This window comes from Eleutherodactylus coqui, chromosome 1, assembly GCF_035609145.1.
Source record: "Eleutherodactylus coqui strain aEleCoq1 chromosome 1, aEleCoq1.hap1, whole genome shotgun sequence".
NCBI classification, from domain to species: domain Eukaryota; kingdom Metazoa; phylum Chordata; class Amphibia; order Anura; family Eleutherodactylidae; genus Eleutherodactylus; species Eleutherodactylus coqui.
This window is the reverse complement of record NC_089837.1, coordinates 319,139,384-319,153,708: the sequence shown is the minus strand read 5'-3', so window position 1 is coordinate 319,153,708 and position 14,325 is coordinate 319,139,384. Positions and strand designations below refer to the sequence as shown.

Genomic DNA, 14,325 nt, shown 5'->3' with positions numbered 1-14,325 from the left:
TGTAGTTGTGAAAAGAAAAAGCTATGGCTGACAGATTGTGGGGGGTCAAAAACCTAAACAAAAACCTGCAGTCATTGACAAGCAAATGAGCCTGGTCCTAGGGTATAAATTACTGTAATTACATGGCAAACGTTTTGTCGGATTTATGCATTGTTTCCAACATGGATATTTTTTTAAGTAAAAGTGTAATGTCAGCCAAATAACAGGAAACTTTATGAAAAGACAACAAAAGTAAGGAAAAGTTAATCATGACCCCTTGTGACCCTGCTCAACCTATACACATATCGTCAATACTAGCAGCCAGGATATTGCTGAAAAGCAGGATAAATCTAGACAAATACAGACCGAAACTCAAAGTTGTTGGATTTGGTATATAATATGGCTACATCCAGCACTCAGTTGTCTACAGACTCACTTCCTTACTTAAGAATCTTGAAGGAGATACTTGAAAGAAAACAATATTAAAAAACAGACAAATCAGATGTACGGTGCACAACCCTGACCTCACGCTATTAGGACATGGCAGACAAATGTATTCTTAATCCATGTTTGATCTGTGTTTTATGGACCATAATACGAATCTAATGGAGATCTATGAAACTATCTACTGGGATGTATTTTACACAGCATCTGCTACTTTTGTTCATTCTGGATTAAAAATATGGCCAGTGTAGTCTATGGAAAGTGATTAAAGTATTGGTGAGTGTATATTTCAACCTCTGTATAAGCTGATCCTGCAGTCGTATTGCCATCCACTGGTCCCATATTTACTAAATAGATGGATGGACTATAACTACAGGATCCGACTACACAGGGATTGTTTGTAGCTATCGTCAAGACACTTTCTAGGAAAATTAAATACTCTTCTTGGAACTCCTTGACCTTCTTATTTATTCAATTCGAATGTGACTGCGATGGAAAGAACAATAACAAGTGTAAAATCACATACACACACATGAAAATATAGAGCCTACAAAAGCCTGTTTGTTCACTGATAAAGAGGAATTCTGCTGGGGACCGGGCTAGTTTTGGGAGGAGCACAGTCAGTCGATGGCAATAAAAGTTGGCTTTCTTCTGATTTTTTTTCTAAGCTTGTTTTAAACAACAACAAGAGCAATGAGTTTTATATGGTTTCTACATTTTACTTGAAAAGACACTAAGAACCCCAAAATATGTGAGAGGGGAAAATGCCACCTAAAACAATGTATATAGTGTCTTTCATAATTCTACAGCTGACATCACCCTCAACCACCCTCACAATGATGAAGATCGCAACGGATATCCCCATGAATCTGCATGTGTTACGTACGGCTTTGGCATGGATTTGATCTGGATTTCACCATTTACATGATATATTGAAATTATATTTCCATAAAACAGTATATGTGGATTTAAATGCAGAAGTAATATATGTAATAAAGAAGAACTCCCTAATCTGGGCAACTTGTCCTGTTTTAGAGTTAACTCACATCTACAGTATACAGTTCGTCAGAGGTATAATATACATTGGCAGATTTTTCTGACATATACCTCTGTATAGACCTCTCTGTATAGCCCTACATGGCATATGTCACCCGTAGGTTGCCCTGTTTAATGGACTACCATGTTTAAAAATTAAAAAAAAGAATACTTTGTGCATGCCTCTGTATGAAATAGTGCAGTGAAATATACCAATATCTGCCAGCTTGACGCATGCCAAAAGGACACTCTTTTCATGTAAATGAGGGCCTATAGAGCTTTGCTGGCGCAAACGGACATTACAAATGCAGTGTGAATGTAGTCTAGTTGCAAAATAGCTGTGCTTCTCAATCAGGGCTTTGTCGTATGGTGTTAGACAATTGCCCATCTGTTTTCTAATAACAGATGTTAATGATATGCAGCGAAGTGGTTGTCCAACTATGGATGACCTATCTTCAGAATAAATCATCAGTAGTTGATTGGTTGGGTCTGCCATCCAGGATCTCCACCAGCCAGCTGATCGCTGGGCTATACAGGCTGGTGAAGAAAACCCCTTTAAGTATGTCTAATTGCTTATGAATGTGGTTTCGTTTGAGACCATGTGAAGCAAAAATTGTATGACCTTTTATATAATTCCTACTATTATTCCCTGTGTCGGTGGCTAATCCTACTTACAGTTGCTCTTTTCTTCCAGTCTGTACCAAACATGGCAAAAACTATCCAAGTGGAGCAACTTATCAAGACAACTGCAATCGATGGTAAGCAGATATTACCTGGCATTATCCTGAATAGATGGAGATTTGCAGTTTTACTGCAAAATGGCACGATGTTTAAATGATTGTTAAAGGGGTATTCTTATATCGGCAAGCGATCACCTATCCCCAGTGTAGGGCAAAACTAGCTGATCAGTGGGGGTGCATCTACCGGGACCCTCACCAATTCAGAGATATCTCCCCATGACAGCAGTGGCCACGCATGCAGAACTTCTCCATTCACTTTCATTGGAACTGCCGGAGATAGCCGCGGTCAAGTGCTTGGTAGTCTCCGACAGTCCCATTCACTTTGATGAGATTGCCGAATGCTTGAACTCTGCTATCGTTGGCAGTTCCCATTGGCGAGGGCACATGTGCAAAGCCACCACTCTCAAAATATAAGGACACACAGGGGGAGATATCTCCAGCTCATTGGGGGTCCTAGCTGTCAAGCTCCCACCTTTCCCTGTGGGTTGAGAATAACTTGCTGAGTTGGGATTACCCCTGTAATGTCCACAGGTTTTTGCAGCTGGACAGCAGCCGCCACATGTGCCTTTACCCCCGATTGTTCACACTGTGTAGTCAAGTCATGTTTTATGTGCTGCAGAAAACAGTTTCATCACATTGAATGAAAATCCCATGAGGATATGTTCACACGTGGCATATTTGTTGGGAGTGTTTCTGCCACATATGCATGGATTTCTACAAACCCTATTCAAACGAATGAAACCGACCTAAAAGCTCTGCAACCTATGCGCTGCTTGCAGGCTCCTTATCGTCCGAGCTTCACTAGTTTTCTTGGTTGCTAAACACTACATTGTAGAGTTAACTTTATTATCATCCAAAACATACATGTGCGGCAATGAAAATGCAGAATATTTCCCACAATGCAAAGGATTCTCCGTGGGAAACTTTCTTCCAGTTGTATATATTCCATTACTCCTTCGGCCAGATGTGAATGTAGCCTCGGAGGAGACATCTTTACCCGACCTTATTGTAAAGCTGCAGGAAAATGCAAGGAAAAGTCTAAATAAATATGTGTTCTTGTGTGTGAGGGATACGTTGTATCAGACTGCCCAAGTCCTTCTTCTACCTCACTCTGTGACACTGGTTATTGTAGCTCTGCTCTGTATCGGACATTTCCCTCTCCCCCACATCATTTTCTCCAGAGACAGAAATCTAATTTGATTAGGAATTTTGATGAGCTGACAAAGGGGAAACTCACAAAGTTCTTTCTAAGTTGACTAGAAACTGAAAGTAGGACAAAGTATTTGCTCAGCACTTTATGTCTCGTGCTCCACAGCTATATGGCATGGCATACTTTCCACCTATGCAGAGAAATTGGTGCCACATGACAAGACATATCGGCATAGAATAATATGGAAGGAAAATGCTGGTCACATGACTAATAACGGGCTTATCGGCTGAGGAATAATACATGTCACTTTTATAGACAAACGCTCGGAGGACGTCTCATTTGTGGAAAATTCCTCACAATTTTCTAACTAGAGGGGCAGATTCAGACGAGCGTGTTTTTTCCCCCCCTCTGCAGCCGTGATAATCACGGCCACAAAACGGGACAAAACGACACCACTGATATCAATGGATTTCAGTGGTTCTATTTTCACATGAGATTTTCGCCTGTTAGTTGTATGGCCAGGAAAAGATCAGGCGGCACTTATCTTCCCACGGTTATCTTCAAACTCCGGTGCTCTGGCGCAGAATTATAAAAGCCAGCGAATGGGAAGGGGTTCCTCTCATTCAGGCGCAACTGCCGCCGAGCGTAGTTGCTCACACAGCACTCTGAATAAGCCCGAAGTGTGACGAAATGAAAATAGGTCTGACTTATGGCAGACTCACTTGAGTGTGTTTGCGCACGTGTTTGCACACACAGTTTGTGAGCGCAGTGTGCAGAGAATAGAACCCATTGTCTTCACTGGGTTCTTTTTCATTTTTTGCTTTTGCACGCAGTATTAAATTACGACTGGTGTATGAAGAGCCGGTCTTAATCAATCCCCCCAAGGGGTTTCTGCTTTACTTCCACAGTTTTCCTCCTGATAACCACTGGTGTCACTGGGCTTTTGCCAGTATATAATGATGTCATGACTGGCGTCTTTTCCTTTAGCTGTCACATTGAGTAACCGAATTCATCAGGGATGATATATAACAAAGACTCCTGACAATGACTGATGCCGACATCCTCCGCACACCGGAGTGACCTCATTATCCGCACTTCACAGGAACAGAATATGATTGCTATGAGCAGCGTATTCTCATGGCGCCGTCCAACCAGGAGGGACTTTTCACGACTCAACTGTCATAAGAATGGGAACCTCAGTTGTATTTCTAAACTTGTAGAAAAGCTTAACTACACATCTGCAAACTTGTAGTCCTGAAAAGCCAACCCTGCACTGTGACCCTAAGGGCTTATTCACACGTCAGGATTCTTCATCAGTATTTGTAAGCCCAAACCAGGATTGGAACCTACTGAGAGAACGTTTAATGGAAACATGTCAATTCCTTGTATTTTAGACCAGGTCCTGGTTTTGGCTTACAAAATACTGAAGTGTGAATCAGCCCTAAAGAGTACTTTTACACGTAGCAAATCATTCACCCAAGCAAATGTGTGAACAATGACAGTTTACTCGTGCAATCAGTTTTAACGCAGTTGGCTATACCAGTGAATGGGAACGACTGAACGATCGGTGTTTAAGCCGAACGATTAGGGAACAATCCACATGCTTGCAGAACAAATTCCTGTTCAGCGGTCAATCGTAGGCCGTGTTCACGCGGATGATTCATTTGAATTTAAACAATCAGCGACTTTTTTGAAAAACAGTCGTTCCATGTAGAAGCACCCTTACTTGGTGAATTTACATATAACCTACTAGCGCATACATTCATGTATCACTGTCAGTAGAATGGGTTCATATTTCTGTGCTCTACTGACCTATAACTGATCTTGACATCTACACTGCATAGTAATATTCTGCATCGGAGCCTCCAGCATAGACCTGCCATGAAATTCCTGACGAAATAGCGCAGCATGTACATACAGCATGCTGCGCTATTTCATCCGAGAAAATGGCGGATCAGTATGCTGGAAGCCACATGAACCCTATTCTAGTCAATGGGGTCTGTCCAGCACCGTTTGTGCCTGGATTATGTTGGATTCTTCACTTCCTGTAGTTTCATTGTTCGGCTGAGCGATTGGAACATAAATGCGGAGGTGCAAGGGACATAGTTCGGACAATACTTATATGCAAGTGGCCCCTAAAGTTATCTCCCCACCAATATAGCCTTTACTAATGACACTTATTAATTCTGGCAGTGTGCTTAGTGTGATAGCATTGCTCAGTCATGAAGGGTTTGTGAATGAACGGAGCTATGAGCCATTTAGGCTGTAATTGTATAAAAGTCTTAATATAATGTTTTTGAAAAGATGCAGAAAAATATCCATTATGAGGTGCAATAACGGACTTGCGGCTGAGATGATACTGTAGGTTTTGATGTCATTTAATGCTGTGAATCAGTGGGAAAATTGCTTAAATGATGAGATTCCCAGGATAATGCCTTTGCTAAACTTAGACTTCTGCATGCAGCCTTAAAAGGAAGCTGAAGTCTTGAAACACATAGCAAAGAACAATTCCTAATCCTTCTACCCTGGAGTTTGTCTGCCGCATAGCCAACTGTCTGCATGCAAACACAACACACTTGTTCACAGGACACTTCTTCTATCCACACACTGGCAGCTCCCAGTGTCCTTCTTTCACAATGTAAGTGCATTTGGGTAGGCTTCTACGTTCTGCTCTATATGCCGAGGTAATACGCCATCCATCACAACGCTTTGACAGATAAGAGTGATGCTAGACAGCCACAGTTCATACAATATCATTGCCTTTCTAGCTACACCACCATTCACAGTTCTCTTAACTTGTTGTATAGGTGTAGTATACATACTGATGATTTTATGTGGCAGAAGGACTTTTGTGCCTACTTAGTTTAGTTGCAACTAATGCCTCTGCATCCTCTATAATTACACTCATGGACCTGAAAATGAAGCCCTATTACCCAACCTGTGCCCTTAATGTGTCTGAATGAACAGCTACAGTACCTTGCAAAAGTACCCATTGTGGTTGCCCTACTTTATTTAATTACAACCTGGAATTAAAATGGATTTTTGGGGATTTGTACCATTTGATTTACACAACACTCATCAGTTTGAAAGGGGCAAATATATTTTTCTGTAAAATAAATCATAATTAAGTAATGAATACAGAGAACTTTATTGTGCATAAGTATTAGTGCCCTGAAAGTTAATACATTGTGTCTTCACCTGCCATCATAGACACAAGTATGTTGGGGTATGGCTCTATCAGCTAGGACAACTAGATAAGAGGACTTTTGCCCATTCGTCCAGGCAAAACTGCTCCAACTCCAAGATGGGTTGTATTGGTGTACAGTGGTCTTTGAGGCATGCCAGAGATTCTCCATTGAATTGAGGTCTAGGCTTAGACTAGACTATTCCAAGACATGGAAATGCTTTCGCTTAGACCCCTCCAGTGTACCTGCAATAGCAGTATATTTAGGGTCATTATCCTGCTGGAAGGTGATTGTTCATCCTGGTCTCAAATCTCTGGCGGACTGAAACGCGTTTACTTGAAGAATTGCCTTGTGTTTATTACCATCATTTTCATTTTGTTATAATAGATTTAAAGTTTCTGATATTTTTTTATCCCATTCTTGATCTGTACTACTTTATAACGTTGTCACTGACCTGTTTGGGGGGTTCCTTCGTCTTCACGTTGCTTGCTTAGTGGTGTTGTAGACGGAGGGGTATAATAGGTGTATTTATACTGACACTTTCATTGCACTAATTATGTGAGTTCTGAACTTAAAGGGGTTTTCCCACTATTTCAGATTGCCTCACAAGCACTCTGTCCTTCCTGGTTGCTGTTGACCAGGACATGTGACTGCTGCAGCCAGTCAATGACTGTATAAGGTCACCGCCGTGGCCAGTGATTGGCTGAAGTAGTCACATCCTGGTCAGCAACAACCAAGAAAGACAGAGTGGTTTTGAAGTAATTTTAAGTCATGGGAAACCCCTTTATTTGGTGGGTTATTTGGGGGTTTTATAGCGAAAGAGATGAACTTTTCAGCATTTATATATTTTTGCACGAGGTATTTTTTCTATTCCACTGTAATAATGTGGACTGCCTTGTCAGGTCCAGTGCATGAAGTCTAATATAAAACCCATTTTAATTCAAAGTTGTATAACAAAAAATCCCTAGGAAAAGAAAACAAAGGTGTAAATAATTTTGCAAGGCACAGTAAAATCTAGTGGCAGTCCATTCTACCAACAACTACATAGTATAGTCCATTGTTTTTGTATGACATGTTCACTAAGTAGGAGGATGTGATATTTGAGTGTCCACATTTTTGGCTATGTATTATATATAATATATGCTTTGGTACTTGTACTTGCAATACCTCTGTTTCCCTATCTGTGTTGTATATAGTTCCTATAATAGGACCATTTGCTGCTCTCTCCTATAGACATTAAAGTAAATGTCAGTCTGTCTGTATACCAACCTGGGGTTCAGTTAGACAAGTACCACATAAGGTCTCGGATTTTATTCCAATAAACCTCCATCTGATACATTTGTATGCACTATAGTCCACAGGTGTAAAATTAGTTATCAATAATGCTAATAAATGCCTTTACCTTCTCAGCACGTGCACCCCTGATGGTAACTGGTACTGTGAACAGAACTCATGCCTAATAAACCCAAGAATCATTGATGCTGTCAACAGAGGCTCCTATGGGTAAGATAAATGCCATGCCAATTGTGGATACATTTTAATTCTAGAATTTCAGTTGACAACAATCAATCAGCATAAAGAATGTCATTTAGTAATACTTCATAGTATACCTGTATTTTTTCATCTATGCCGCTCAAAAATGTATTACACTTTAAGGGGGCATTCATGTGTAGCTGATTTGTTGCGGCACATAAGATAGAGTTAAATGATAGAATTCCGTCTGCCTGCAGCCACCACTAGGAGGAGCTCCGAAACGTCCTGCATATGAATTTATTTCGATTCTATATTATAAACATAGAACATTGCTCCCTTTGTATTGTGAAATTAACCAGCACGGAGCTTGGGACTAAGGAAAACAGAATGGTACATATACATTAAATCCAATGAAGTATGGATTGGCAATAAACAATGATGTTGCTTTTTGTAGATGGAGAGCTGGTAATTATAGCCAGTTTTGGGGTATGACATTGGATGAAGGAATCCAGTATCGGCTTGGAACATCAAAGCCGCCTTCTTCTGTTATGAACATGAATGAGCTACATGTGAGTATACTATGTGGAATAATAGTACTTAGTGAGGAATAATGGTAACGTTAAATACTTTTGTATGAAGGAGACAAAAGTATTATAGAGGTGATGCCTTTATTGGCCATCCAGAAACATTATATATGCAAGCTGGAATTAAAAATACTAAGCAGAAAGTTGGCAAATGTGAAGCAAATAATGGACGGCTGATACAGATGATGAGGGAGAACGTTGGGTTTGTTGGAATTGTAATTACCAGTTCCAAGTTCCTCATCAATGTAGTAATAAATGCAATCAGACTGCTGTCTTGTCACAAAGGGTAATAATGTTAGCATGCTCCTGGAATGTGCCAGTCCTTCCTCCAGCCAGAGCTCTTTCCTGAGATTGGGGTCAGTGTGTGATTCTTGGCAGATCCCAAGAGGGGAAGCACAATACATATGTGTTGCAGCCAGCTTTTTTAAGGAACTTCCACTCAGGAAGTCCGGAGCCCACTCCACTCTGAAACAGTGCTAATAAAAAGAAGCATTGCTCGCTACTGTTGAGTGAACACCCCATATGCCATTCCTCCGGAGAAGGAAAGAAGGGGGAGATTCTGCCCTGGGATAGCAGACTGGAAAATTCCTTAAGTTGGGACAGATGAGGTCACACCGGACTCCTAGGACTAGACCCAATAACAGTCTGCCTATTTAGGAGATCTTTGTGTGTTCCCAAGTGTCTACGTCACGGTACATAGCTGACATTTTATTGAAGATTCAGGCAGATTTTTGTATTTCATGCTCTGAAGTGAAAAGGAAGATAATTGGGTTCTATCTGCTGGCATGTCCAAAGCATAGCTGGGTTTACACGGCCCATTTAACAATACTTGCTGTTCTTATGACTGCAATTACTTTTGTTGTGGTTTTTTTAGTAAAATTTAAGCTAATTTCTCAGCACTGTATAATTCTTGTTGCCCTACAGCTATGAAAGAACTACACATTAAGGAGCTTCATCAAGGCGTCAAAACAAAACGGGCAGCAAATTACGTCAGGAAAAAAGCCCCCTTACTTACCTGTTAAATTCTTGGTTACTTTAGTGCCATTGCTGCTGTAGTCACCATCAGTCTGGGTTTACATGCCAGCAGTGTTAAATGTCTCATTAGGTATGTCATATTACCACTGAGGCAAGTGATTGGCTGCAGAGGTCACATGCCAACATGGTACTTTATCTCTATAAATGGGACCATAGGAGCATCAATGTTGGAAAGGTGAAGGATTTAAAGGGGCTGTCCAGTTGCTAGACAGCATGCCCCCTTTAGTGCCCCTGTTCTTAAATAAGAAATAAGCAGTACTTATCTGTTTTCTGTTGCCACGATCCAGCGCTGCAGCCTGCTGTGGTCCCGGTGTTTGTTGTGACCATTGATGTCACCGAAAGTCAGGTGAGCTCTGCAGCCAATCAGAAGCTGCAGCATCACTGCTCATTTTCCTTGCATCAGCACTTACAATGTATCAGGAGTTCGGGACTGTGACGCTGCTGCCTGTGCCTACAGCAGTCATCTGTCTTCTGGTGACCACGGCAGCAACAAACACCTGGAGCACGACAGGTTTCAGCACTGGATCGCTGTGGCAAGGAACAAGTAAGGGTGCTTTTACAGGGGACGATCTGTAGGGCAACAGATGCCCAATAGGTTGTTCCAGCGACAATCATTCCTGTGTTTTTACACAGGAACCAGTGTTGCTAATGAATGTCGTTCATCGCTCAGTCAGTACATGCATTTACACCAAAAGATGATCCTGCTGGATCGCGGGAAACCGAATGATAATCGTTCCGTGTAAAAGCACCTTGAGGCTGCCTGTCCACGGGCATTGCGATATCCTGCGGAGCGAAGCCAGCAGACGGATCTTTGTCAGATCCATCAGATAGGCTCACCGCAGAGAATCGCGGCAATTCGCAGCATGCTGCAATTTGCCTCCGCTCGTGGACAGGGGGTTTGCGCTTTCCATAGCAGCGCTATAAAAAAGAGGGCACTGGGTTCCCTGCAGCCGGATTATCGCCGCGTGGAATGCAATGCAAAAACGCCCGTGGACAGGAGCCTTAGTCATACTACATTGACCCGATGTTTGCTACGGACCATCGCTATGTTTCAGAAGTGGTGGTTGTGAACTTCTAAATCTGCTTCATTATTTGGAGTGTCACTTTGTATTTGAGCAGATAGGTAATATAAAAAAAGCCTGCAGGTCTTTATCTGTTTGTCTGTCTTTCTCTCTGTTTGTCAGTCTTTCTCTCTGTTTATCTGTCTTTTTCTCTGTCTGTTTCTCTACTGCTCTCTCTCTCTCTGTTTCTTGATCACTCTCTCTCTGTCTCTCTATCACTGTCTCTCTCTCTCTCTGTCTCTCTATCACTGTCTCTCTCTCTCTCTGTCTCTCTATCACTGTCTCTCTCTCTCTATCGTTCTTGGTTGGGCAGTGTATGATGCACCTTAGCAGTGTATGCTGTGTTGCTTAGCAAAGATTCACTCATTCCAGTTACAGCAATGAGTTACAGCAAAGGGGTCAAAGTGCGGTGCAAGAAATTGCATGTAGACTTATTTATATTAGATTCCCCTTATTATTTTAGCACAGAGGCACTAAAGGGGGCCATGTTCTCCTTTAACAGATGAGTAATGTTTCTTGTTTATTTTGTTACAAGTTTTCTTCTTTCTTTCTAGCATTGCATTATTATCATCTCTACTAATCTTATTATTATAGACCGTGGATATATATGTATGGGGCAGTATGCAAAATATGGTCATTGAATTTCATTATGTAAAATACATTTACATTTAGTATATTTTTAAAGCATATCTGTATGTCTAAAGGACACTATTTTGGCATATGCTTGCCCCATATAATACTATAGGTAATAATGTATGGGGTGGTGTGCCCAGAGCCTTACCTTGTTCATCTTGTGCAGTTCTTTGGAATTAGAGATCAGTGTGAATCAGTGTGAGCAGTTAACCTGTTATACCCCTGTAGAACATTTTTCTAGTAAATTGATTTGCATATTCCCAATCTAATTAATGGGTGCAGCTAATGGCCATGCATGTCTGATGCATTGTAGATATTTTTTAAGCATGCATGAAAAGAAACAGGAAATAATGGACAGCTTTATGCTGTTCATACAAAAAATGTATACATGATCTTCACTTACTTTTATTAAGGAAAGGCAATAAGGCTCACTATGTATGGCATCCATCTGTGTACACAAGAATCCCCTTTTTCATATTTTTTTTGCTTGAAATTAAACGTATACATTTTTTGGGGGGGCAAAACATATGTTATGTATGTTTTGCCTTAAATAAACACTAAAACGTGGTGTATATGGAGTGCTACCCCATCTTCGGAAATGGCTGAGTTGCTTTGGACTTTTGGTACTGATGGATTTGTGGGAAACTCTACTGTGCAAAATTGCTGCTAGGTCAGGTGATATTACCCAGTTATTGTAAGGCTACTTGATGCCTTTATCAGCTACATCTTGGCTTATATGATGGATTTAACTTGCATCATCTAAATACTGGACACGATGACCATAAGAACCAGCAAAGAGATTCAGTAAAGTAATTCTGTTCTCCCAGAATGGCAGTTCCCATTTACTCATTCTCTTACCTGAAGCATACTTCTTCATTATTGACTTCTCAACTCTAATGTACAGGTGAACATGAACAATGAAGATCTGCCTACTTACTTCAATGCTGCTGACAAGTGGCCAGGAATGATCCATGAGCCACTTGATCAAGGCAATTGCGCCGGCTCCTGGGCTTTCTCGACTGCAGGTGGGCTACTAAAATCATTTCAGCTCCGCCAGGACATGACAGTTGGTTATTTTGTAGTTTCTTAACAAAATAATACAGATCTTTTGCGGGATGTGGTAATGATTATTATTATTGTAGATGTTTGTTATAACGTCTCACATCAACTTTTTAACTTTTTTTTTTTATAATTTTGGACTAATTAAACACAAAAAGAATTAGGTAGACTGAAGACCATTCAGGGAAAGGAAAGTGTGGTCTCTCCAGGCAGTCATGTAGTACTACATAATGTATGTTCAAAGAATCACAAAAAAAGGAAAATGTTTACTAACTTAACCTTTTTTTTAGTTAAAAATGAGCATCATTTAGGCTTTTCTACCTCTATTTTATACCCCAGACAGACAGTGTATAGCTGTGTAAACTAGTAGTAGGCCATCCATGGTGTTGCCTACACTGGTGGTAGAATACAGGTGGTAGAGTGCATGAAGTTATATTAGATCGCCTGTTGCATCAAGTGTTTGTTTATAATTGTTCTTCCAACTCTCTCCCCACAGCTGTTGCCTCTGATAGACTCTCCATTCAGTCTATGGGTCACATGACTCCCGCTCTGTCCCCCCAAAATCTACTTTCATGTGACACAAGGAATCAGCATGGATGTCGAGGAGGACGTGTAGATGGGGCATGGTGGTATCTAAGAAGAAGAGGGTACGTGAATCAAATACTCAATTATTTAAACATATACGATATCCTTGTACCTTCCAATTTAATGATTGGACTGCCAATGGGGTCCTACTATTGCAAGTGTTTCTTTCCTACCTATAAACTTCCATTGTTATTATTGTTATAATTCATTCTAAGTCTTTAGGTTTTTATTATTTTAACTATAGTATTTGGACTATGTTTGCATTTTTCTGCATTTTATGTGATATACTTACACCCTCGTGATTGGACTGGCGATGGGTTCCTTCTATTCCAAATGTTTCTTTCCTGTCCCCAAACATTTTATTATTAGTAATAATAATAATAATAATTTATCATTAGTCTTCTTATGTATTAATATCTTGACTGTTTGTACTATGTTTGAATGTTTCTGAATATATAGCTGTTACTGGCCATTTTATATAGTGCATTCTTATTGTCTGCAGGTGTGCAATGTTTCCTCCTTAGCGGTTCATAGAGTACACAGATTAATTCACTTATTGAGGTGTTTATAGATTATTGATATGCTTTTATGTTAAATCTGGAAGTCATTTTTGATAGAATTTAGAATTTTAAATAAGTACATTTCTCAATGAACTTTTGTTCAGTTACATACTTTCATTATATGACTTTATTCTCTTCTTCAGGATTGTAACAGAGGAGTGTTATCCATTTGTGGGTCTAAATGCAAATGGACCTGCTTCCCCCTGTATGATGCATAGTCGCTCCATGGGGAGAGGGAAAAGACAGGCCTCTAACAGCTGTCCAAACCCTTATTCATCCTCCAATGAGATCTACCAGTCCACACCTGCTTACCGCTTAGCATCCAGTGTAAGTTGACTTTCCTATTCTTTCAAGGGATTAGCATCTAATGTATGTAGATCTGTCTCTTCTTGATTGCCAAGGTAAACCTTATTCAACCCAACTAACAGTATCAGCTTATAATTTAAAAAAGTATGAATAGTTCATAAACCAGTGCCATCTTGTGAAACTGACTAGATTTCCAACATTGTGGTGTATAGCGTACCAAAAACGATTATCGCTCAAAATTCGCTCAAACGATGGCTTTTGAGTGATCGTTGCGTGTAACTGCTACCATCGTTTGCTTTTCGGCCAAACAATGATTTTATGTTGAGTTTAAAATCCGTCGTTCGGCTGGGCAGCTGATAGCAGGGACCGTATGCTGAGTTCTCCACGGGAGCGCTAATAACATTGTTTTTAGCTGCAGTCCCGTGGCAGAACAAAGGGGCTGTATGTAGATAACAGACCACCTGCTGTTCTCTGTATACAGCGAAGACAGGCTCAT

At 40.6% G+C, this 14,325-nt stretch overlaps 1 protein-coding gene across 1 annotated transcript in view; it reads left to right on the top strand.

Moving 5' to 3' along the window:
• The window catches only part of TINAGL1 (tubulointerstitial nephritis antigen like 1), a 47,418-nt gene that overhangs the window by 20,051 nt on the left and 13,042 nt on the right, over positions 1 to 14,325 (top strand). The window contains exons 3-8 of the mRNA XM_066575041.1: positions 2,153 to 2,216; positions 7,944 to 8,036; positions 8,461 to 8,575; positions 12,224 to 12,344; positions 12,875 to 13,025; positions 13,667 to 13,850. Of these exons, the coding sequence (XP_066431138.1) occupies positions 2,153 to 2,216; positions 7,944 to 8,036; positions 8,461 to 8,575; positions 12,224 to 12,344; positions 12,875 to 13,025; positions 13,667 to 13,850 (728 nt within the window). The remainder of the gene's footprint in view (positions 1 to 2,152; positions 2,217 to 7,943; positions 8,037 to 8,460; positions 8,576 to 12,223; positions 12,345 to 12,874; positions 13,026 to 13,666; positions 13,851 to 14,325) is intronic.